Source organism: Pan paniscus, chromosome 9 (genome assembly GCF_029289425.2).
Source record: "Pan paniscus chromosome 9, NHGRI_mPanPan1-v2.0_pri, whole genome shotgun sequence".
In the NCBI taxonomy this organism is placed as follows: Eukaryota; Metazoa; Chordata; class Mammalia; order Primates; family Hominidae; genus Pan; species Pan paniscus.
Genome location: NC_073258.2, coordinates 103,930,103 through 103,953,259, shown reverse-complemented (window position 1 = coordinate 103,953,259; position 23,157 = coordinate 103,930,103). Strand labels below are relative to the sequence as shown.

Here is a 23,157-nt window from a genome sequence, read left to right as displayed (position 1 = left end):
CTTTATCCCTAGCACAATGGGAAACTATTTTAAAGTTTTATTTACAGGAGTAAAAGAAAGTGCTGAACCTGCATTTTTAAACAATTACTCTGGCTGTTGTGTGAAAAACTTATATTATACAAGAGCAAGTCAGAAGGTTAATGTGCGTAGTCCAAGTAAGAGATACAGAACATTAGAATAGAAGTACAGATATACTTCTGTACAGGTGTTTGGTTCAAGATATACTAAGCAGGTTAGAATCAACAAAATTTGGCAACTTCATGTATGTAAAAGTGGAGGAAGAGGGAGATATCAAAGTTATCCATCATGTCTCTGCTTTCAGCAATTAGGTTGGGCCATTTATTGAAATAGGAATCAGAAAGAAAAAAGATTTGTTGGAAAGGAACTGGTAAATTAAGCTCATGAATTCACTTTAAGCCTACTATTTGAGCATGTTTGGTAGATTTGGAGCTCAGAAGAGAAATATGGGCTGTACATGTAAGTTGAGGAGACCTCAGCATATAAAAGAGAACTGATGCTGGCAGTGGTTAAGATTACCTGAGAATACAGTGAGAAAAAAATCGAAGGCTGAGGCCTGGAGAATGACTACATCTAAAGATTTGGAGACAGCTAAGGACTAGGAACTATGTGTTGAACTAGAGAGACAGTCAGAAAACCAAGAGAGGACGAAATCACAGAAGCCAATGGAAGAGACTTTCTAAGAAAGAAGAAATGCTCAACTCTATTAAATACTAATGAGAGATAAAGTAAAATAAAAATTGAAAATGCCCTTTGAATTTAAAAGAGAAAGTAATTGGTGATTTTATGAAGTATGTATTATTAGGTAGGGTGGTAATAACAGAGACCACACCATAATGGTTCAAGAAGTAAATGCTTGAATGAGAGGAATAGCTTCTCAAAAGGATCCACTAGGAAAGAATTTGAATACACAGAGGATACCAATCATGTAAAAGTAATTTGCCTGTATTAAGCACTTCACAATATGAATTAATTTAAAAAAAAATACCATATGTGTCTATGTCTTACATCATTGTACTGACCTAAAATCTTCATCAACTCTGTTGAAGCGTGTCTGTTCTTTTGGCAATGCTCCACGGCCGAAAATGGGTTCCAAATACACCCACTTTCTCTGAATATGATTTAAATTCTGCAGGTATTCATCTAACTCTGCAAGTTTTCTTTCCCAAATTGATACTTTATCTTCAAATCCTTTATAATAAGGAGAATCCTTTAAGGATTGGAGAAGGCATCTATTATCTCCAACCTGATTTACTATATCTTTCCAGTCTTTAATCAGCTTCATAGTTCGACTTTGGCTGTCTTCATAATCAATTAATGTAAACACTGCTCCAACTCCCCAAAGATCAAGTTCACGTAAAGCTTCTCTGATTGTAACTTCACCTTGTGCCCGACTATTTAAATCCTATTTAACACAAAATATCCATGTTTATTACTTCAACATTAATTTTCACATAAGTAAATAAAAGTATTTTATGAAAAATATATTTTATCTGGCTTTTCACCATAAGGCAAAAAAAAAAAAAAGTTAAGTGGCTCTATTTTACATGCAACTCAAGAAAATTACTGGCTATTTTATCAAAGCATGTAAGATACTAAGTATCCTGGTTCACATGGTCAAAATATATACAAAGTTCTGCCTTATGCTTTTTACCTCTCTAAAAGAAAAGCAAAAAAATTAAAGCATCCATCACAAAAGACAAAACTAGTTTGGTTTATTTAAAGTTTTACAGACCAAAAGGCCAATATTTGGAACAAAAGAAATTCAGAAATTATACTATAATCTTATTGTAGATTCTGATACATCTAAAATGATTAACAATCCACTAGAGTTATCTTCTGCAACAGTCATGCTTCATAACTTCTCAAGATTATTTAAAAACATTCCAGGGTTATTAACAAACACAAAGGTTTATTTCTGGGATAGGAAATAAAACAATTTGATATCAAGAGTCCTTATAATTTTGAACGGCCAGAATGCAACACTAAAAGTCTGTCACTTGTAATAAATTGTGACAACTTTTACTTTTACCTGAGAGCTTTTCTAAAAGTGATTAGCAAACTGATTCTTGGCTTAGCTCTCTGGATTTGTGTATCCTCTAGCTTTTATGTGTAACATATCACATAATTTTTTATGTATTTTATGTAAAATGATTGGTGTTTGTTTACTTTTTGATTAAAGCTGATTCTCTTAAAGGAAGACTTTTTTTGTATTTAAACAAAATATGAAGCAATATTGTATATTTAAAAAGGCCAGACTTATGGGATATTTATAAAAGTGATTCATACTTTAAGGTCGGCAGCTTTGGCTACAATTGTATCAGCTACTCTGAGCAAATCACCAAACAGTAGTTTCTCTAGACTAGTCCCCCTAGGAAGTCCAAGGAGACGAAAAAGGTCAAGCCAGTGATCTGGAGAAAGATGCTCCCCTCTCACATATTTCAAGATAGGAATTACGATCTGTTACAAAAAAAAAAAAAGAAAAAATCATATGTATACACATATACATATATTAGCAAAATGCAAATTAGTATTTACTTTTATGCTTATTAGTTACCAAAATTTTAATTATTCCATTTTCTTGTTTAATAATCTTAAAATCATATTCTTAAACAGAATTGTATAAAGCTTTTGATTAAATGTTGCCATGGACACACACAAATTACCCTTTGTAGTTTAATATATTTTAAAACATGGCATAGACTATTTCTATTTTTATTATTATAGGATAGGACCCATGACAGACTGGAATGTATAAGCACTCTGTTTTTTAACTTTAACATAAATTTCTTATAACTTCTTTCTCATTGGTAGTAGAAATATCAATAATTTCTATGGTTTACTCTGTATTTCCTATTTTCTTCATGAAATGAAATAATTTAATTGAAAAACATATAAAGTAAAATTATATAGTTCAGTCACTACATAAGAAAAAGATGAAAGCTCCAAACATTGTTTTTAATTGGCAAAATAATAAAACAATCTTACTTTATATTTGTCAACCTCTGATTGTAATTTCACTGTCATCACTGAATGTTCTTCAACCTTCCTTAATCTGTCATGCCAGTTCATCAAAAATTCCTCAAACAGGTATGTCTTAGTCCTATAAAATACCAAAAACACATTGCAAAGATTACATCCAAAAATAAAACAACCAAATTATTAGTCTAAATATTGTTTTTGAATCAAACCGAAAAGTGATCCAGTCTTCATTGGCCATTTCCTGAAATCCTTGTTGAAACTCTTCATAAAAGGCCCAAACTTGTGCACAGCTCTCGATATCTTTAGAGATGCTACTTGCCAGGGAGAAATTAGGCTCTTCCAGTCTAAAATGATGGCAATCATCACTATAGAAACAAATATTGAAATATTAAATTTTAAAAACAGAAATATTGATACTGTTAAGTATCATTAAGTTACTTAACTGCAATCCTTGTATGTGTGTACACACACACTTGTGTATGTTTAATAGATATACAATAAGAAACAATAAGAAACTACAATAAGAACATTAAGAAACTACCTATTTACTATGAGAATTTTACTTTACCTACTCATATATGAACTCTATAAATTCATTAATATACATTTTTTCCAAAGAAGTCAAAACTGAGTTGGTAATATAGAGAGATGTATATGTACATAATACATATTATATATATGTAAATATTGAAGATTGTATAAATCTACAGATTAATCTGGGAAAAGAATACTCTTCTCAGATGAAAGGGCAAGCTTCTAGAGTATAAGATATCCTTAATCTAATCAGTATAATGCCATTTAGTAATTACGGTAACAAAACTGACTCACTCCACTCATTTATGAAAGCATCTACTTAAATAGAACAAACCTAAAGCAGTGCTCAAATTTAATACTTTATATTATCATATGCCAACAACTCATTTTTTTCTTTGAAGTTTTTCATTATTACTTATTATGCTAGATTTATTTTTTTCTCAGAGGCACTAAAAGTAATTTTTCTGAAAATTATATGTATTTCATTTTTAAATAGGATAAGTTCAAAGAAAGTGACAGTTCTAACCCTGATATAACTTCTAGGTAAATCTATCTTCTAGGCCTTTCTTGAAATTTGCTTTCTCTTAATATCCTTATATAACACAACTATGACTCCTAAGACAACAGTACATGAATGCTTATTATTTGTAGTTTAAAAAGTGATGAAGTTTATGAGGAAAGTTATCAAGATAACAGACATAAGAAAATTACTAGCTTGATACATAAATTGTTTTTTCAAAATGAGCACCATCAATTTTAAAGAAAAAACATACACCAGCTTTTTTCTTGTGACTTCAAGATCATCAAACTCAATTTTTTTCTCTTTTATTAACTTTGCACTTTTATCAAGAGTATTATGTTGGCCAGTTTCAATAACATCATCACCAGGCTTTAGTTGGTCCCAACGAGCTTTAAATTTTTCCAGTTCTTGATAATAGATCTGAAGACGTGATTTCACATTTCCTTTCATCACTTCAATCTATAAGCCAATAAAATTTAAATAATTTAATGCAGAGTAAAATTTCATTTTGGGTTCATACTTTTCTTTCTAATATTTTCTATTTAAAAGTGAAAAAATATCAATGACCAATGTCAACTTTTCAAAGGATGGTTGTTATTTTAATTATTAATTCCAAGTTCAATAAAATAATTCAAACATATAAATTAGACCATAAATTTATAATAACAAGAGATAACATTCAAATAAAATCATTTAAAAATCGTTCATGTGGTTAACCACACCTAGTACAACTAACAACAAAGGTAAGATAATTTAAAAATGTTTGTTTGATGACTGCTGATTGTTCTACCTGAGTATATAGCTGCTAAATTAAGGAAGGCATTGCCCAGTCTCCCATGCAGCTAAGGACTGGGCCCTAAGGCTAACTTCTGGTCGATAAAATATGAGTGCAGTAGATATGTGCAACTTCCAGGTTGTGTCTTTAAAAGACAGATGCTGCCTTTTTCTCCTTTTCTCTCTCCCAACCCTACTACACAGCAACTGAATAACCCATCCTGGACAATACGCTTGAGATGGTAGACAAAAAGATTGACAAAACCTAGGACCCAGACAAAGTTACGGAGCAGAGGCACCATAGCAGCTTATAGTCTAATGTGAGACAGAAACATAAGCTACAATTTTTGGGGTCTCCATTAGAGTAGTTAAACTGATATCCTAATAAATTTAGTAATTAAAGAAAACATGAGTTTCAGCAATAAGCCATACATAGTAGGTAAGCAACAGATTCATTCACAGGCCTACAAATAATGTTACATTTCAAAGACATTGGTTTCTTCTTGGTATGATAGGAAGTAAAGAAAAACCATGTGAAACAATCATCATTTATATATTTCACTATAAAAGTAGTCAGGGAGGTCAATTTCAACAGCCACATTAAATTATTATAAACCTGGGCTATAAAGGAATAAAAGATAAGCAAGAAATCTTAAGTAAGAAAAAAGTTCCCATTTTAATAAATAACTAAAACATTCTAACCTGGTCTTTAATCATAAGTTGGTGACTTTCCATCATTAACTCAAATTTATCCCACTTGGCTTTCAAATTACTAATTGTTTCTAAACCTCCACCAGCCACAGTTCGTAAAAGTCTGTTTTTGTCTTCAGCTTCTTGAAATAAGGGCAAAATCTAAAGGTTAAAAAAAAAAAAACAAATTGAATAACAACCTATTTTATCAAATCTCTTAAGATTTCATTTATTTTAATTTTTGTTTCATAACTTTATTTTTTAAATTAAGATTTTTGCATTTAAACAGTTTGTTAAATTCCTATATATTCTGATTTGGCAGAAAAAAATTCCTGGATATAAACTTTCTGATGGTTATTTTTTACTATACACAAATTCAACTAAGGCACTCTAACATCAGAGGTTAAAAAAGATAAAGTAGTAATATGAGACTAAATGAAATCCATAAAGATAATACCATAGTTTATCAAAGTAAAGTTCTTATTATAAATGGTCCATTCACAAGAAAATGCTAAAGAGGTTTCTAAAGGAGCTAAAATTAGTGATTATCTAAGAGCATAAGTTAACTAAATTATCCGACTTAATAGAGAAGGAAAGTCATGAAAAAAGGTACTTAAGAAACAGACAACTAAAGAAGTGAAATTAAGCTCATGCATTCAGGGTTTTTAACTGAAGTGCCCTAAGTTGTATATAGCTAACAGTTTGTTAAACAGTTTGGGTGTAGGTCAATGGGTGCTAAACTGCTGGAATTGCCTCTAAGGCTTTTAAAGCTCTGTAAAACAACAGTATCCTATAATTAATATCTGTACTTTTACTATTCAATAAAGCAATAAAATCCATTTAAACATTTTTAAATATCAGTATGCATATATAATAAAACAGACAACAAAGGAAATTCAAATATAACTGAATTGGACAGGCCTGGCAGCTCACACCTGTAATTCTAGCACTTTGGGAGGCCGAGGTGAGGGGATTAAGATTAACCTAAGCAACATAGTGAGAATGCATCTCTAAAAAATATATTTTAAAAATTCACTGGGCATGGTGGTGCACACCTGTACTCCTAGCTACTGAGGAGGCTGAAGCAGGAAGACTGCTTGGGCCCAGGAGTTTGAGGCTGCAGTGAACTATGATTGGACACCTCAGGATTTTAATTTTCTACACGTGAACAGAACTCCAGTTAGCCTGTAAAACATATCACAATAGTTTCCTAGTCTACCTACCTCCAGTCCTACCACTCAAATCCACATACCAACAAACAGACATACCAAAAGAGAATTATATAATACTTTGCTATATAAAATCCAGCAACAGCTCCCCAGTGCCCACAGAATATGAGATTCTAAGGTCCCTGATATGGCTCACATGAAGATTCTGCCTAGTTCTTTTATTATCTCATGCCACTTCCTACCTCACATATTACCTCTTATAATACCTAATTGCTTGCTGTTCCCAGCAAACAACATCAATTTCTCCTTTAGCTTTTGTGACACTACAATCTCTTGTCTTTCCTCCCACTCCATTTATGTCCTTTGCTCCTCATCCTATGCTTGAAGTCTAAATTTTGCAAAGTTCAAGCCTGGTCTTACACCCTGTGTTTATTATCTACCAGTTGGTCTAAGCCAATCCCAAGGCTTAAGTATCATAGATAGAAAGAAGACTTCAAAATTTGTGTTTGTAGTCCTTACCTTTACTCTAAATTCCACATTCCTCATTTGATTTCTACCAGACAACTCAATCTCCACCACTTCTAAACTCCAGTTGCTCCTCTAGTCATCCCTATTTCAGGAAATGGCACCAATATTTTCCCAGCTGCTCAAGCCAAACTCCTAAGACACATTTTGATTTATCTTTCTCTAACCACACCCACCCCTATACATCATCAATCAGTGGAGATATAGTTCTATCTCCACTACCACTACATGATACAAGCTTCCATCATCTCTTGTCTATCATATTGTAATATCCTACTAACTGGCCTGTCCACCACTATTGTCTCCCTCCAATTCATTTTCCACAGAGCATCTAGAGTCATCACTTCAAAATGTCAGAGATATTGTGTCACTCCCCCACTTAAAGCCCTCTAAAGACTTTCTTATTACACTCAGAATAAAATATGAACTTCTTACAATTTCTAAAAGCATCTTCGTAATCTGGCCCTTGCCTCTCTTTCCAATTGCACCTCATACCATTCTCTTCCTTGAATACTATGCTCTCTTAATAATTAACTCTCTTGATACTGTTTACATCTATCTGTTCCTTAAGCATACCAAGCGCCTTCTCTACCTTAAGATCTTTGTACATGCTATTCATTGTTTTAGGAATGATCTGTCCCCAAATCTCAGAATGGTTGGCTCTTTCTTATCTTTCAGGTCTCAGCTCAAATGTCATCTCTCTGAGAAGATATCCCATGATCACCCACCCTAAGTAATAACCCCTAGTTGAGCATACTCATCCTCACTTCTCTCCTCCCTCTCTATCCTCTTTTGCTCGCTCTCTCTCTCACACACACACACGCACACACGTGTATGTTCCATGAGAATAGAATATGTTCACAGCTGCATCCCCAACTCCTAGTACAATGCCTGGAATACATCAAGTGATCCATACATATCAGTCAAATGCCTCTGCTAACTGCCACAGCTCATAACCATTCCTATTTTAGTTAATTCCTTCTACTAGATGGATACATTATTTTATTCACCTTTAAACCCTCTTTAATACCTTTAAGTCTATCACATAAAAGTCTGTAATTCTTTCCACTGCAGTGGTATGTTATTTTATTCACCTTGAATCTCTCTTTATAATTTTAAGTGGGGGCACATAAGTTTGTACACTAATTTGAATTATTTCTCCTTCTTGCTCCAAACATAACTAAAATCTCTATAATATGTTATAAAACTTTGGCTTGTCTATTCTGGGCTCTAGCCTTCTGGATAGTTTTTTATGAATCTTTACCATTCTCCTTTGTATTTAATTATGAACTCTTCCATTATGTATGTATGTGTATATGTGTACTCCTAGTTTAGCTCTTAACTGCATACTTTTGCATCCTAAAGTTATAACTCTAAAGGTAATAGTATGAATTATTTAAGTTTACTCTTACTCTAATATGCCACATCATAAAATAGACTGCAAATAGATCTGAAAACAATACTATTACTGTTTCATTACACCAATAGTGCATCAAAAGTCTATTTATTTATTTATTTACTTATTTATTTATTTTGAGACAGAGTCTCGCTCTGTCACCCAGGCTGGAGTGCAGTGGCGCGATCTTGGCTCACTGCAACCTCTGCCTCCCAGGTTCAAGAGATTCTCCTGCCTCAGCCTCCTGAATAGCTGGGATTACAGGCACCCACCACCACAACCGGCTAATTTTTGTATTTTTAACAGATACGGGGTTTGACCATGTTGGTCAGGCTGGTCTCGAACTCCCAACCTCGTGATCTGCCTGCCTTGGCCTCCCAAAGTGCTGAGATTACAGGCATGAGCCACCATGCCCAGCCAAGAGTCTAATCATGAGCTAACCAGGTAAGCCAGACTATTGTGGACCTCCTTATAATGTTGAGATTATATATTTGTAAATAATGACATAAAATTACCTAATTTAAACATTTTCCATGCAGTAAAAAGTAATAATAATAATTTTACTTTGTGATTCTCACCTCTGGCTTCCGTTCTTGTAACTTACTATATCGTAGATTTGCATCACCAATTTCTTCCACAGACTGGGGCATAATTGTTAAGACTTCCATAGCCTCAGTAACAAATGTATCAATTTCATGTAAATGAGCTGAGTGGTAACATTGAAATACAAGAAATGTAATTATTACCATCAAAAATACTAAATTACATAATTTCTAAATCATGGGGTGGTAGAAGTAATCAGTACATGGAATACAATAAGTTCTAAATTATCATTTGCTTTCATAAAACAAAATTTCAAGATGTGGAATAAGCAAAGAAATTTCTTCCCATGAAAGTTTAGTTGTTTCACGTTGTATTTAAAAATTTTAAGAAAAGCTTAAAATGCATTATTGCAATTTTCGTCTTTTAAACAACATACTAAAACATCTCAGTTTTAAAGAAAAAGAAGAAACTGTGGTATTTTGAAAAATACTTTGTCATTTGAGGAGATAAGCAGAAATACATTATATCAGAATTACTACCTTTCTCAGCTACAAATGCAACAATCTAATACTAGCTCAGACTGCAAATAATAAAGATGTCTTCATTTTAGACCTCCTAATGATTGAATATGGACTTTTCCTGCTTTTTTAAAATTAGTTCAGTTTTGGTTTTTAATGATCATCGAAATTCAAATTTTATAACTATCAAAGTACATGCTTCTACATATCAAATTAAGTAAAAATAAAAATTAAAATGTGTATTTACCCTGTATGGACTTCTTCAAAGAAAGAACAAGCAGATCAAATAACTTCTGGATGAGATCATCAATCACAGTCTTCACAGGGTTGCAATTAATATTTAAACAATCTACCTTGACAGCACTGAAAAATGTCAATGGACATATTTTGACATGGAAAAGACTAATTAGAGGAAAAGAGTCTCATATAATATTATAATGATTTCATGTAATACACTTAAAAATGTATGTCAGCAGTAATATGGTGATCTTTCAGCACATTTAGATTTAATTTAGCAAAAATGCCTTACACATACTATTTTGAAGTTTTTCATTGAGCAATCATTTTGTTATAATACTAGAAGTTTAATCATCCAGCATATCAGCTTCAAAAAAAGTGGTACGTTATGAATTAGTAGTGTCAAAAGAATATATTTAAATATTAATGAGCTTCTCTTGTCACAGCATGTAACACACCTATTTAAATATTTATAAAATAAATTTACTATCCTGTAGCCAAAATACAAACAATAAAAATAAGGCAAAATTAAATATAGATAGAAAGTGAATTTAGATTATTAAAGCACTAAAACAATAAAATGATAAGACACCATTTTACACTTATCAAATTGAAAAAAAATGTAATGAATGGTTACTCTGAATCTTCAATTTTGTGGGCAAACAGAATTCCCAGAACTGTTAGAATATAAAACAATGCAATCTTTGTAAAGAGCAATGTACATGTCAAATAATTTTAAACTGGCATATCCTTTGTCTTAACAACTCTACCTTTAGAATTTATCCTAAGACACATTTCAAGGCAGGCTCCAAGATTTATACACAAGCATTTTCATGAAAGCACTGACTATAATAGTGAAAAGTTTGAAACAAGATAAATATAGAAATGGCAAAATAAATTTTTATATATACCTATAATTAAAAATCACATTTTTGATGTGCAGATGATAACATGGCAAAATACCGATGAAATAGTATTCCATAAAAATAGCAGAATAGGCCAGGCACAGTGACCTGTAATCCTAGCACTTTAGGAGGCAGAAGCAGGTGGATCGCCTGAGGTCAGGAGTTCAGAACCAGCCTGGCCCACATGGTGAGACCCCTGTCTCTACTAAAAATATAAAAATTAGCCAGGCATGGTGGCGCACGCCTGTAATCCCAGGTACTCAGGAGGCTGAGGTAGGAGAATTGCTTGAACCCAGAAGGCAGAGGTTGCAGTAAGCCGAGATCACACTACTGCACTCCAGCATGGGCGACAGAGTGAGATTCAGTCTCAAAAAATAAACAAACAAACAAACAAATAGCAGGATATAATATAATCTACATTTTATAAGTGTATTAATATGTCCAAAACATCAAATATTAACATGAATTGTCTCTGTACTTCACTACATTTAAAACAATTTATAAAACAAATGTACTATTTTAATAATCAGAAAACAAGTATAAAGTTTTTAAATGAGTAATTATTTCCATTGTACCCCAATGCAAATTGTAATGTCCTAACCAAAGAGAAGCTGATCCAGACTCAGTCATCTGAGGAAAATCTCATATTTATCTTAAATTATACAAAGTTAAAACAAATCTGAAAACTTTGGTCAAAAAGGTTATTCGGAAAGCTATTTGCCTTTCTTAAAGCATAGAGCCAGGTGAGATCCTTAAGAGGCAAATTATATGTTTTAATTACGTACCATTTTATTTGAAAATATAATTTTCTTTTAAAGTTTTACTTATTTATTCTCAATCACCTACTAGCTGGAGAAGTTTAAACTACAGTTCTTAACAACCAAAAGCTATATATAACAGCCAATTTTCTTGACACATGAAGTTATAAAATTTCTGAAATCCTGACACGTAAAGACTCATGATTTATGATACTTGATACATGAAGATATGTGATTTTGGAAAACCTAAAAGATTATATTATACTGTATTTTGCTAATGAATTAACATAAAGTGATCTAATTACAGCAAAGAAGTTTTACTCACTAACTACAGAGTGCTGTGGACAAGGCTAACATTCATCTTTCATTTGAAAATATTCACAATATGAAACTGAGATTCTGTTCAGCCATAGATAGAAATGGAAGATGACTCATTATATATCAAAGATGCATATTCAAAAATGATTTTCTTATGATACTATCTAAAATACATCACTAGAACACAGCTTTTCTAATCTTACAGCATTTCCAAAAAGTACCGATAAAATAAATGTGTATGTTTGTATGTGCATATGTATGTATTCACTTAGATGAATACATGTTAATTTGTTAGCAAGAATGACAAAATGAAAAATACAGTGTGGGATAGGCATTGTTGTTTTTATTTTTTTTTCTTTTGGCAAGGATCATAAATAGGAAAGCTATCTATAGTAAGGGACAAAAAAATAGTAGAGGAAGCAGTAGAGGTTCTTAGGCAGTCAGGTGACAGCATTAAGTCAAAGAAGATGGGCAAGATTGGGATCAAAGGCAAGGCCCAATAGAGAAGAAAAACCCCATGTGCAAGCACTACAAAAGCACTATCTTTTCCTTACTTTAAACTAATATTAATGGTACTACCAGTATCCAAATCACCCACGCTCAAACCCTCAAGTCATTTGTCTCTTCCTATTCCTAATCCCTCATCTTCCTCCAATAAATAAAACTTAATTCCTCATACTATTTCCTCCTCCTCATTTTGAGCACCAGCAAGATAATTCAATTAATTATTATGGCCAGGCATGGTGGTTCATGCCTGTAATCCCAGCACTCTGGGAGGCCAAGGTGGGCAGATCACCTCAGGTCAAGAGTTGGAGAGCAGCCTGGCCAACATAATAAACCCCACCTCTACTAAAAATACAAAAAATTAGCCAGGCGTGGTGGCACGTGCCTGTAGTCCCAGCTACTCAGGAGGCTGAGGCAGGGGAATCACTTAAACCCAAGAGGTGGAGGTTGCAGTGAGCAGATATCATGCCACTACACTCCAGCCTGGGTGACACAGCAAGACTCTGTCTCAAAAAATAATAATTATTATTATCATTATTATTACTGGTCTTCTGGATGACTGACAGACTAGCCAGTCTGCCTCCAGGATCTCTTTATCCCACCATATATCTGTGTTTCCAGATTAAATTTCCTAATGAACAGCTTTGGTACTGACACACTCCTGTTTAGAACCCTTTAAAACCTAATCATCCCAAAATGAATAAAATCCAAATTCTCTATTTTTGAATGTAAGACTCCCAGATCTATACCTTATCTACACCTTTCCAGGATCATCTCCCTCTAGTCCCTAATAAAACATTAACTCTAATAACATTTTCAATTAACCAACTTCATCTTTTCAGCACACAATTCCTTTTGCTAAGAGGTTCTTTTTTACCCTCCCATTTTCATTTGCACCTGTCAAAATCCTAGTTCCAGTGTTACTATCCTAACAAAGATTTTCCTTGATTTTGCCCCAGACAGAGGGGATGTCATCATCCTCTGAATCCCCATAGTTTTAGTTCAGTTTTAATATGGAATATAGACTATTCCACCACCTGATATTAATCACAATTAAAAGTAACTAACATTTATTGAAAATATACCCTGTGCCAGTTACTTATATGGAAACACTTACTTATCTCAAAATACTATGAGATTAATAACTATTGTTGCTAATATTTTAAAGCTAAAGAAATTTAGGTTCACAATTTCAATGACTGTCAGTCATACAGCTGGTAACAGCTGCCTAACTCCAGAGCCCACTTACTTAAACCCTGTGTGTACTTGACTTAATCATCAAATATATTTGTCTTATTGCACTACCAGAGAATAAGCAATTCATCTTAGGTCCTCTGTCTTCTTCCTCTTCGTACTCCTAAAGCACAAAGTTTTGCATTTTATAAATGCGCACTAAGTATTTATTGAAAGAATGAAAACATAAATTAATAAAAGTGATATTATCCTTTATAGGTGACATATGCATGATTACACAAGGCCTTTCATGGAACTTATTACTAAGAGTGGTTCTAGTGGTGAGTATTTCAAATACAAGGAGACTATATTCTCAAGTAGCTGAGTTGCCCCTCAGAGGCTTTTGTCCACATTTAGGGCAATACTTAGATGCAGCACTATGTTGTGTGCCTTCCAGGACATCTTGAAAGGAAGCAGAGCAGTACAAAAGCAGAGTGAAATGTCACTAGCTTTATATTCTCTAGTATGCTCTCACCAGTAGCTTCTAACCATACTGAGATTGTGCCAATGCATATCAAACATAGCTCTTCATACCAGATGAAGATAGAAGCCTGTTTCTTCAGTCTATTTTACCTAAATAGGTCTCCGCCAGCAGAGCTTCTAGAAGGAAAACTTGTTTTATTATCTGTAATGCCCTACCTAGATGATACTCAAGTGTCATAAATGAGATCTGGAGGAGGCAAGAAGCTGATGTGACTTCAATGCCACTAAGTAGAGAGCTCCCTTACTGTCCATGTCAAAAAATTATTATGGTACGTAAGTACCACATTAACCTCCAATACCTTGGAAGTCGTTCTACTTCTTTCCCTTTTATTTTTAATGCTTTAAAATTTTTCTCCCAATCATGTACAGTAAAAAGATGCTTTTCCACCAGAGCTTCCATATCAACTTGCCCAATTACAATCCATTCCTATTTAAAGAAAGAAAAAGAGTATTATTAAAGACACAGAACCAATACGTTAACATATAATAGAATAGGATTCAACTATTAAAACCAATAAAAAGAGGAAAATATGAGGTATTCAAGTGTCAATTTAAGTAATATAATCATTACTGCACAGCCTAAAGAATAAACAGAAAAAAGAGATTTAATATGCAAATGCAGTGATCATAAACGTTTAAAGAAAATTATATAAACCCTCTGTTTAGATTCTCTTCTCAAATTAAATAATACAAAACTTCAAAGGTGGAATCATTTCTGCAAAATCAAGAGTCACTATAGGCTACAAATCTGAAAGGGTCCAGATTCATCCTAGAAATCTAAGACACAGAAGTATTGCAGTGGCAGTTAAGAAACTGGTCAAATTTTCAGTCATATGTCTCAGGATCAATACAAATGAGAAATACAATTAGTTTACACTTAAAGTTAGTTGGGATGATATACTTAAACGGAAATAAGCTGTTAAATAGCCCTGATTTCAGTAACATTTGAGGGCTTCAGAAGAAGAATTCAAATTGACACAACAGAACCATATCACATTCTAAACTGACACATTTTCTTTTTTTCTTGACATGGAGTCTCGCTCTGCCACCCAGCCTGGAGTACAGTGGTGCGATCTAAGCTCACTGAAACCTCCACCTCCCTGGTTTAAATGATTCTCCTACTTCAGCCTCCATGGTAATTGGGATTACAGGTGACCACCACCATGCCCAGATAATTTTTGTATTTTAATAAAGATGATGTTTCGCCATGTTGACGAGGCTGGTCTCAAACTCCTGACCTCAAATGATCCATTAGCCTCAGCATCCCAAAGTGCCAGGATTACAGGCATGAGCCACCACGCCCAACCCGCCAAGATGACACAACTATTTTAAAAAATAAAAAGCGAAGATGGCCGAATAGGAACAGCTCCCATCTACAGTTCCCAGCATGAGCGACGCAGAAGACAGGTGATTTCTGCATTTCCATCTGAGGTACCAGGTTCATCTCACTAGGGAGTGCCAGACAGTGGGTGCAGGACAGTGGGTGCAGCGCATCGTGCGCGAGCCGAAGCAGGGCGAGGCATTGCCTCATTCGCGAAGTGCAAGGAGTCAGGGAGCTCCCTTTCCTAGTCAAAGAAAGGGGTGACAGATGGCACCTGGAAAATCAGGTCACTCCCACCCTAATACTACACTTTTCCGATGGGCTTAAAAAACGGCGCACCAGGAGATTATATCCTGCACCTGGCTTGGAGGGTCCTATGCCCACGGAGTCTCGCTGACTGCTAGCACAGCAGTCTGAGATCAAACTGCAAGGCGGCAGCGAGGCTGGGGGAGGGGCGCCCGCCATTGCCCAGGCTTGCTTAGGTAAACAAAGCAGGTGGGAAGCTTGAACTGGGTGGAGCCCACCACAGCTCAAGGAGGCCTGCCTGCCTCTGTAGGCTCCACCTCTGGGGGCAGGGCACAGACAAACAAAAAGACAGCAGTAACCTCTGCAGAATTAAATGTCCCTGTCTGACAGCTTTGAAGAGAGCAATGGTTCTCCCAGCATGCATCTGGAGATTTGAGAACGGGCAGACTGCCTCCTCAAGTGGGTCCCTCACCCCTGACCCGTGAGCAGCCTAACTGGGAGGCACCCCCCAGTAGGGGCAGACTGACACCTCACACGGCCGGGCACTCCTCTGAGACAAAACTTCCAGAGGAAGGATCAGACAGCAGCATTCGTGGTTCACGAAAATCTGCTGTTCTGTAGCCACTGCTACTGATACCCAGGCAAACAGGGTCTGGAGTGCACCTCTAGCAAACTCCAACAGACCTACAGTTGAGGGTCCTGTCTGGTAGAAGGAAAACTAACAAAAAGAAAGGACATCCACACCAAAAACCCATCTGTACATCACCATCATTGAAGACCAAAAGTAGATAAAAACACAAAGATGGGGAAAAAAACAGAGCAGTAAAACTGGAAACTCTAAAAAGCAGAGTGCCACTCCTCCTCCAAAGGAATGCAGTTCCTCACCAGCAACGGAACAAAGCTGGACGGAGAATGACTTTGACGAGTTGAGAGAAGAAGGCTTCAGACGATCAAATTACTCCGAGCTACAGGAGGAAATTCAAACCAAAGGCAAAGAAGTTAAAAACTTTGAAAAAAATTTAGACGAATGTATAACTAGAATAACCAATACAGAGAAGTGCTTAAAGGAGCTGATGGAGCTGAAAGCCAAGACTAGAGAACTACATGAAGAATGCAGAAGCCTCAGGAGCCGATGCGATCAACTGGAAGAAAGGGTATCAGTGATGGAACATGAAATGAATGAAATGAAGCAAGAAGGGAAGTTTAGAGAAAAAAGAATAAAAAGAAACGAACAAAGCCTCCAAGAAATATGGAACTATGTGAAAAGACCAAATCTACGTCTGATTGGTGTACCTGAAAGTGATGGGGAGAATGGAACCAAGCTGGAAAACACTCTGCAGGATATTATCCAGGAGAACTTCCCCAATCTAGCAAGGCAGGCCAACGTTCAGATTCAGGAAATACAGAGAACGTCACAAAGATACTCCTCGAGAAGAGCAACTCCAAGACACATAATTGTCAGATTCACCAAAGTTGAAATGAAGGAAAAAATGGTAAGGGCAGTCAGAGAGAAAGGTCAGGTTACCCTCAAAGGGAAGCCCATCAGACTAACAGCGGATCTCTCAGCAGAAACCCTACAAGCCAGAAGACAGTGGGGGCCAATATTCAACATTCTTAAAGAAAAGAAGTTTCAACCCAGACTTTCATATCCAGCCAAACTAAGCTTCATAAGTGAAGGAGAAAAAAAATACTTTACAGACAAGCAAATGCTGAGAGATTTTGTCACCACCAGGCCTGCCCTAAAAGAGTTCCTGAAGGAAGCACTCAACATGGAAAGGAACAACCGGTACCAGCCGCTGCAAAATCATGCCAAAATGTAAAGACCATCGAGACTAGGAAGAAACTGCATCAACTAACGAGCAAAATCACCAGCTAACATCATAATGACAGGATCAAATTCACACATAACAATATTAACTTTAAATGTAAATATTAAAGACACAATTAAAAGACACAGACTGGCAAATTGGATAAAGAGTCAAGACCCATCAGTGTGCTGTATTCAGGAAACCCATCTCATGTGCAGAGACAACATAGGCTCAAAATAAAAGGATGGAGGAAGATCTAACCAAGCAAATGGAAAACAAAAAAAGGCAGGGGTTTCAATCCTAGTCTCTGATAAAACAGACTTTAAACCAACAAAGATCAAAAGAGACAAAGAAGCCCATTACATAATGGTAAAGGGATCAATTCAACAAGAAGAGCTAACCATCCTAAATATATATGCACCCAATACAGGAGCACCCAGATTCATAAAGCAAGTCCTGAGTGACCTACAAAGAGACATAGACTCCCACACAATAATAATGGAAGACTTTAACACCCCACTGTCAACATTAGACAGATCAACGAGACAGAAAGTTAACAAGGATACCCAAGAATTGAACTCAGCTCTGCACCAAGCAGACCTAATAGACATCTACAGAACTCTCCACCCCAAATCAACAGAATATACATTTTTTTCAGCACCACACCACACCTATTCCAAAATTGACCACATACTTGGAAGTAAAGCTCTCCTCAGCAAATGTAAAAGAACAGAAATTATAACAAACTGTCTCTCAGACCACAGTGCAATCAAACTAGAACTCAGGATTAAGAAACTCACTCAAAACCGCTCAACTACATGGAAACTGAACAAACTGCTCCTGAATGACTACTGGGTACATAACTAAACGAAGGCAGAAATAAAGATGTTCTTTGAAACCAACGAGAACAAAGACACAACATACCAGAATCTCTGGGATGCATTCAAAGCAGTGTGCAGAGGGAAATTTATAGCACTAAATACCCACAAGAGAAAGCAGGAAAGATCCAAAATTGACACCCTAACATCACAATTAAAAGAACTAGAAAAGCAAGAGCAAACACATTCAAAAGCCAGCAGAAGGCAAGAAATAACTAAAATCAGAGCAGAACTGAAGGAAATAGAGACACAAAAAAACCCTGCAAAAAATTAATGAATCCAGGAGCTGGTTTTTTGAAAGGATCAACAAAATTGATAGACTGCTAGCAAGACTAATAAAGAAAAAAAGAGAGAAGAATCAAATAGATGCAATAAAAAATGAAAAAGGGGATATCACCACCGATCCCACAGAAATACAAACTACCATCAGAGAATACTACAAACACCTCTACGCAAATAAACTAGAAAATCTAGAAGAAATGGATAAATTCCTCGACACATACACCCTCCCAAGACTAAACCAGGAAGAAGTTGAATCTCTGAAGAGACCAATAACAGGCTCTGAAATTGTGGCAATAATCAATAGCTTACCAACCAAAAAGAGTCCAGGACCAGATGGATTCACAGCCGAATTCTACCAGAGGTACAAGGAGGAACTGGTACCATTCCTTCTGAAACTATTCCAATCAATAGAAAAAGAGGGAATCCTCCCTAACTCATTTTATGAGGCCAGCGTCATCCTGATACCAAAGCCGGGCAGAGACACAACCAAAAAAGAGAATTTTAGACCAATATCCTTGATGAACATCGATGCAAAAATCCTCAATAAAATACTGGCAAACCAAATCCAGCAGCACATCAAAAAGCTTATCCACCATGATCAAGTGGGCTTCATCCCTGGGATGCAAGGCTAGTTCAATATACACAAATCAATACATGTAATCCAACATATAAACAGAACCAAAGACAAAAACCACATGATTATCTCAATAGATACAGAAAAGGCCTTTGACAAAATTCAACAACGCTTCATGCTAAAAACTCTTGATGGGATGTATCTCAAAATAATAAGAGCTATCTATGACAAACCCACAGCCAATATCATACTGAATGGGCAAAAACTGGAAGCATTCCCTTTGAAAACTGGCACAAGACAGGGATGCCCTCTCTCACCGCTCCTATTCAACATAATGTGGGAAGTTCTGCCCAGGGCAATTAGGCAGGAGAAGGAAATAAAGGGTATTCAATTAGGGAAAGAAGAAGTCAAATTGTCCCTGTTTGCAGATCACGTGATTGGATATCAAGAAAACCCCATTATCTCAGCCCAAAATCTCCTTAAGCTGATAAGCAACTTCAGCAAAGTCTCAGGATACAAAATCAATGTACAAAAATCACAAGCATTCTTATACACCAATAACAGACAAACAGAGAGCCAAATCATGAGTGAACTCCCATTCACAACTGCTTCAAAGAGAATAAAATACCTAGGAATCCAACTTACAAGGGACATGAAGGACCTCTTCAAGGAGAACTACAAACCACTGCTCAAGGAAATAAAAGAGGATACAAACAAATGGAAGAACATTCCATGCTCATGGGTAGGAAGAATCAACATCATGAAAATGGCCATACTGCCCAAGGTAATTTATAGATTCAATGCCATCCCCATCAAGCTACCAGTGACTTTCTTCACAGAATTGGAAAAAACTACTTTAAAGTTCATATGGAACCAAAAAAGAGCCCACATTGCCAAGTCAATCCTAAGCCAAAAGAACAAAGCTGGAGGCATCATGCTACCTGACTTCAAACTATACGACAAGGCTACAGTAACCAAAACAACATGGTACTGGTACCAAAACAGAGATATAGATCAATGGAACAGAACAGAGCCCTCAGAAATAACGCCGCATATGTACAACTATCTGATCTTTGACAAACCTGAGAAAAACAAGCAATGGGGAAAGGATTCCCTATTTAATAAATGGTGCTGGGAAAACTGGCTAGCCATATGTAGAAAGCTGAAACTGGATCCCTTCCTTACACCTTATACAAAAATTAATTCAAGATGGATTAAAGACTTAAACGTTAGACCTAAAACCATAAAAACCCTAGAAGAAAACCTAGGCATTACCATTCAGGACATAGGCATGGGCAAGGACTTCATGTCTAAAACACCAAAAGCAATGGCAACAAAAGCCAAAATTGACAAATGGGATCTAATTAAACTAAAGAGCTTCTGCACAGCAGAAGAAACTACCATCAAAGTGAACAGGCAACCTACAAAATGGGAGAAAATTTTCGCAACCTACTCATCTGACAAAGGGCTAATATCCAGAATCTACAATGAACTCAAACAAATTTACAAGAAAAAAACAAACCACCCCATCAAAAAGTGGGCAAAGGACATGAACAGACACTTCTCAAAAGAAGACATTTATGCAGCCAAAAAACACATGAAAAAATGCTCACCATCACTGGCCATCAGAGAAATGCAAATCAAAACCACAGTGAGATACCATCTCACACCAGTTAGAATGGCAATCATTAAAAAGTCAGGAAACAACAGGTGCTGGAGAGGATGTGGAGAAATAGGAACACTTTTACACTGTTGGTGGGACTGTAAACTAGTTCAACCATTGTGGAAGTCAGTGTGGCGATTCCTCGGGGATCTAGAACTAGAAATACCATTTGACCCAGCCATCCCATTACTGGGTATATACCCAAAGGATTATAAATCATGCTGCTATAAAGACACATGCACACGTATGTTTATTGCGGCACTATTCACAATAGCAAAGACTTGGAACCAATCCAAATGTCCAACAATGATAGACTTGATTAAGAAAATGTGGCACATCTACACCATGGAATACTATGCAGCCATAAAAAATGATGAGTTCATGTCCTTTGTAGGGACATGGATGAAATTGGAAATCATCATTCTCAGTAAACTATCGCAAGAACAAAAAACCAAACACCACATGTTCTCACTCATAGGTGGGAATTGAACAATGAGAGCACATGGACACAGGAAGGGGAACATCACACTCTGGGGACTGTTGTGGGGTTGGGGGAGGGGGGAGGGATAGTATTAGGAGATATACCTAATGGTAAATGATGAGTTAATGGGTGCAGCACACCAGCATGGCACATGTATACATAGGTAACTAACCTGCACATTGTGCACATGTACCCTAAAAATTAAAGTATAATAATAATAAAATAAATAAATAAATAATAAATTAAAAATTAAAAATTAAAAAAGCAAAAAAAAAGTTTCTCAATTGTCACAAAATAATCAAAGACAAAAAAAAAAAAACTTTCCCATAACTTTTTTCTCTTCTGCGGTATAAATCTAGGTTGTATAAGTATCTACGAATCCAGCTCTCTGCTTTACCATATTTTAATGTTATGCCACACAAGATAAACTATTAATGTATACATTTAATGTAAATTCAATCAATCAGAAATAATTTTATGATGGAAGGATGGAACATTACATGTTCTATACCTTATGTTGGTGTAAAACAGCTGACAATCTTCTAAACAGATCTTCTGCTTTGCTGAAAATCGTCAAAAATCCACTTGCATTTCTATCAATCATAATAGAAAAAATAGATTCATCTCCTGCCTCACCTACTCCCTTAAACTGCTTTGGAATGCCGATGAATCTCTTCATTTCTCTATAGTATTTAGCCCGGATTTCTTCAAAAGGTGGCCTGAATTGTAATCGTCCCTGTCTAAAAGTAAATAAATAACTTTAAAACATAAATTATTAGAAAATTATACAATGAACATTAAATTGGGGATGAAAAAACATCTTACTTGTAAGTTAAGTCTATATTTATTTCTGGCAAATTCTCATTAAGTGCTTCTAAGCCCATCTGGTACTGATGCTCCAGAGCTTTGTACAGTTGATGATTCCAGTGTTGTTTCCATGCATGCATGTCACTTGCTTGGAATCCCTAATATGTTACATTCACATTTTTAATTTAAAAATTAGGCAGTAGAATGGATTTTTCATTTAATACTTTCATGTCACATAATGCACAATTATAATCACAAAAATAAAACCAACTCATTTCAAATATGTAAAACAGGTACATCCTTGTCACTCTCCGTATAAGTTTATTTAGAGACAAATATGAAAATCTAATCTTCATACTTATTAATACTATTTTAAAAGATCAGCAAAATTTAAAAACCAAGCAAATATTAAATGACTTTTATATTTGGACTTTATTTTATGATGTAGTACCACAAATACTGGTTTATTTTGTGAACTTCTTAGTCCTTTTTCAAAAATTCCCATCAAGTATAGCTCTTCTCTTCCCTTCCCACTTCTTACATAATGTAAATCTACTACATATTTTAAAACATATGAGATTTAAAATAGTAGATTGCTCATAAGAATTTACATAGTTTTTTGCTTCTATACAACCATAAATATATCCATTCTAGTAGTACTTTTGCCTTTTCTTGAAGTTATAAAAACTGAAAAATATTAAATATATGTAAATGTGTGAGACATCTAACTCATATTCTGCTAAGATTCCATTACCATCTACTATGTAGCAGGCTTTGTGCTAGCCACCTTTATATGCATCAACTATTATATCAAAATATGAATAGAACTCAAATTTTACCTCCAAAAAGGAAAAAAATCTGGAATAAAATTATTTCAATCATTAGGATTCTACCTAAACTTAACTTTGTTTTTTACGGCTATCACAATCACCTAGAAGAGAACTAACAAGTGATAGATATTTAAATACCAAGACAAAAACCTACAAATTC

The 23,157-nt window shown here is 35.3% G+C and overlaps 1 protein-coding gene across 2 annotated transcripts in view; it reads right to left on the bottom strand.

The window, feature by feature from the left end:
- DYNC2H1 (dynein cytoplasmic 2 heavy chain 1) overlaps nt 1–23,157 on the bottom strand; it is a 374,041-nt gene that overhangs the window by 325,336 nt on the left and 25,548 nt on the right. For both annotated transcript variants that reach the window (XM_003828371.5, XM_003828370.6), the window contains exons 16-26: nt 22,186–22,325; nt 21,872–22,100; nt 14,407–14,534; nt 9,917–10,032; nt 9,187–9,314; nt 5,531–5,680; nt 4,308–4,513; nt 3,210–3,365; nt 3,007–3,121; nt 2,308–2,478; nt 1,041–1,423 (exon numbers count right to left, since the gene is read on the bottom strand). In XM_003828371.5, coding sequence (XP_003828419.1) covers nt 1,041–1,423; nt 2,308–2,478; nt 3,007–3,121; nt 3,210–3,365; nt 4,308–4,513; nt 5,531–5,680; nt 9,187–9,314; nt 9,917–10,032; nt 14,407–14,534; nt 21,872–22,100; nt 22,186–22,325 — 1,922 coding nt within the window. The remainder of the gene's footprint in view (nt 1–1,040; nt 1,424–2,307; nt 2,479–3,006; nt 3,122–3,209; nt 3,366–4,307; nt 4,514–5,530; nt 5,681–9,186; nt 9,315–9,916; nt 10,033–14,406; nt 14,535–21,871; nt 22,101–22,185; nt 22,326–23,157) is intronic.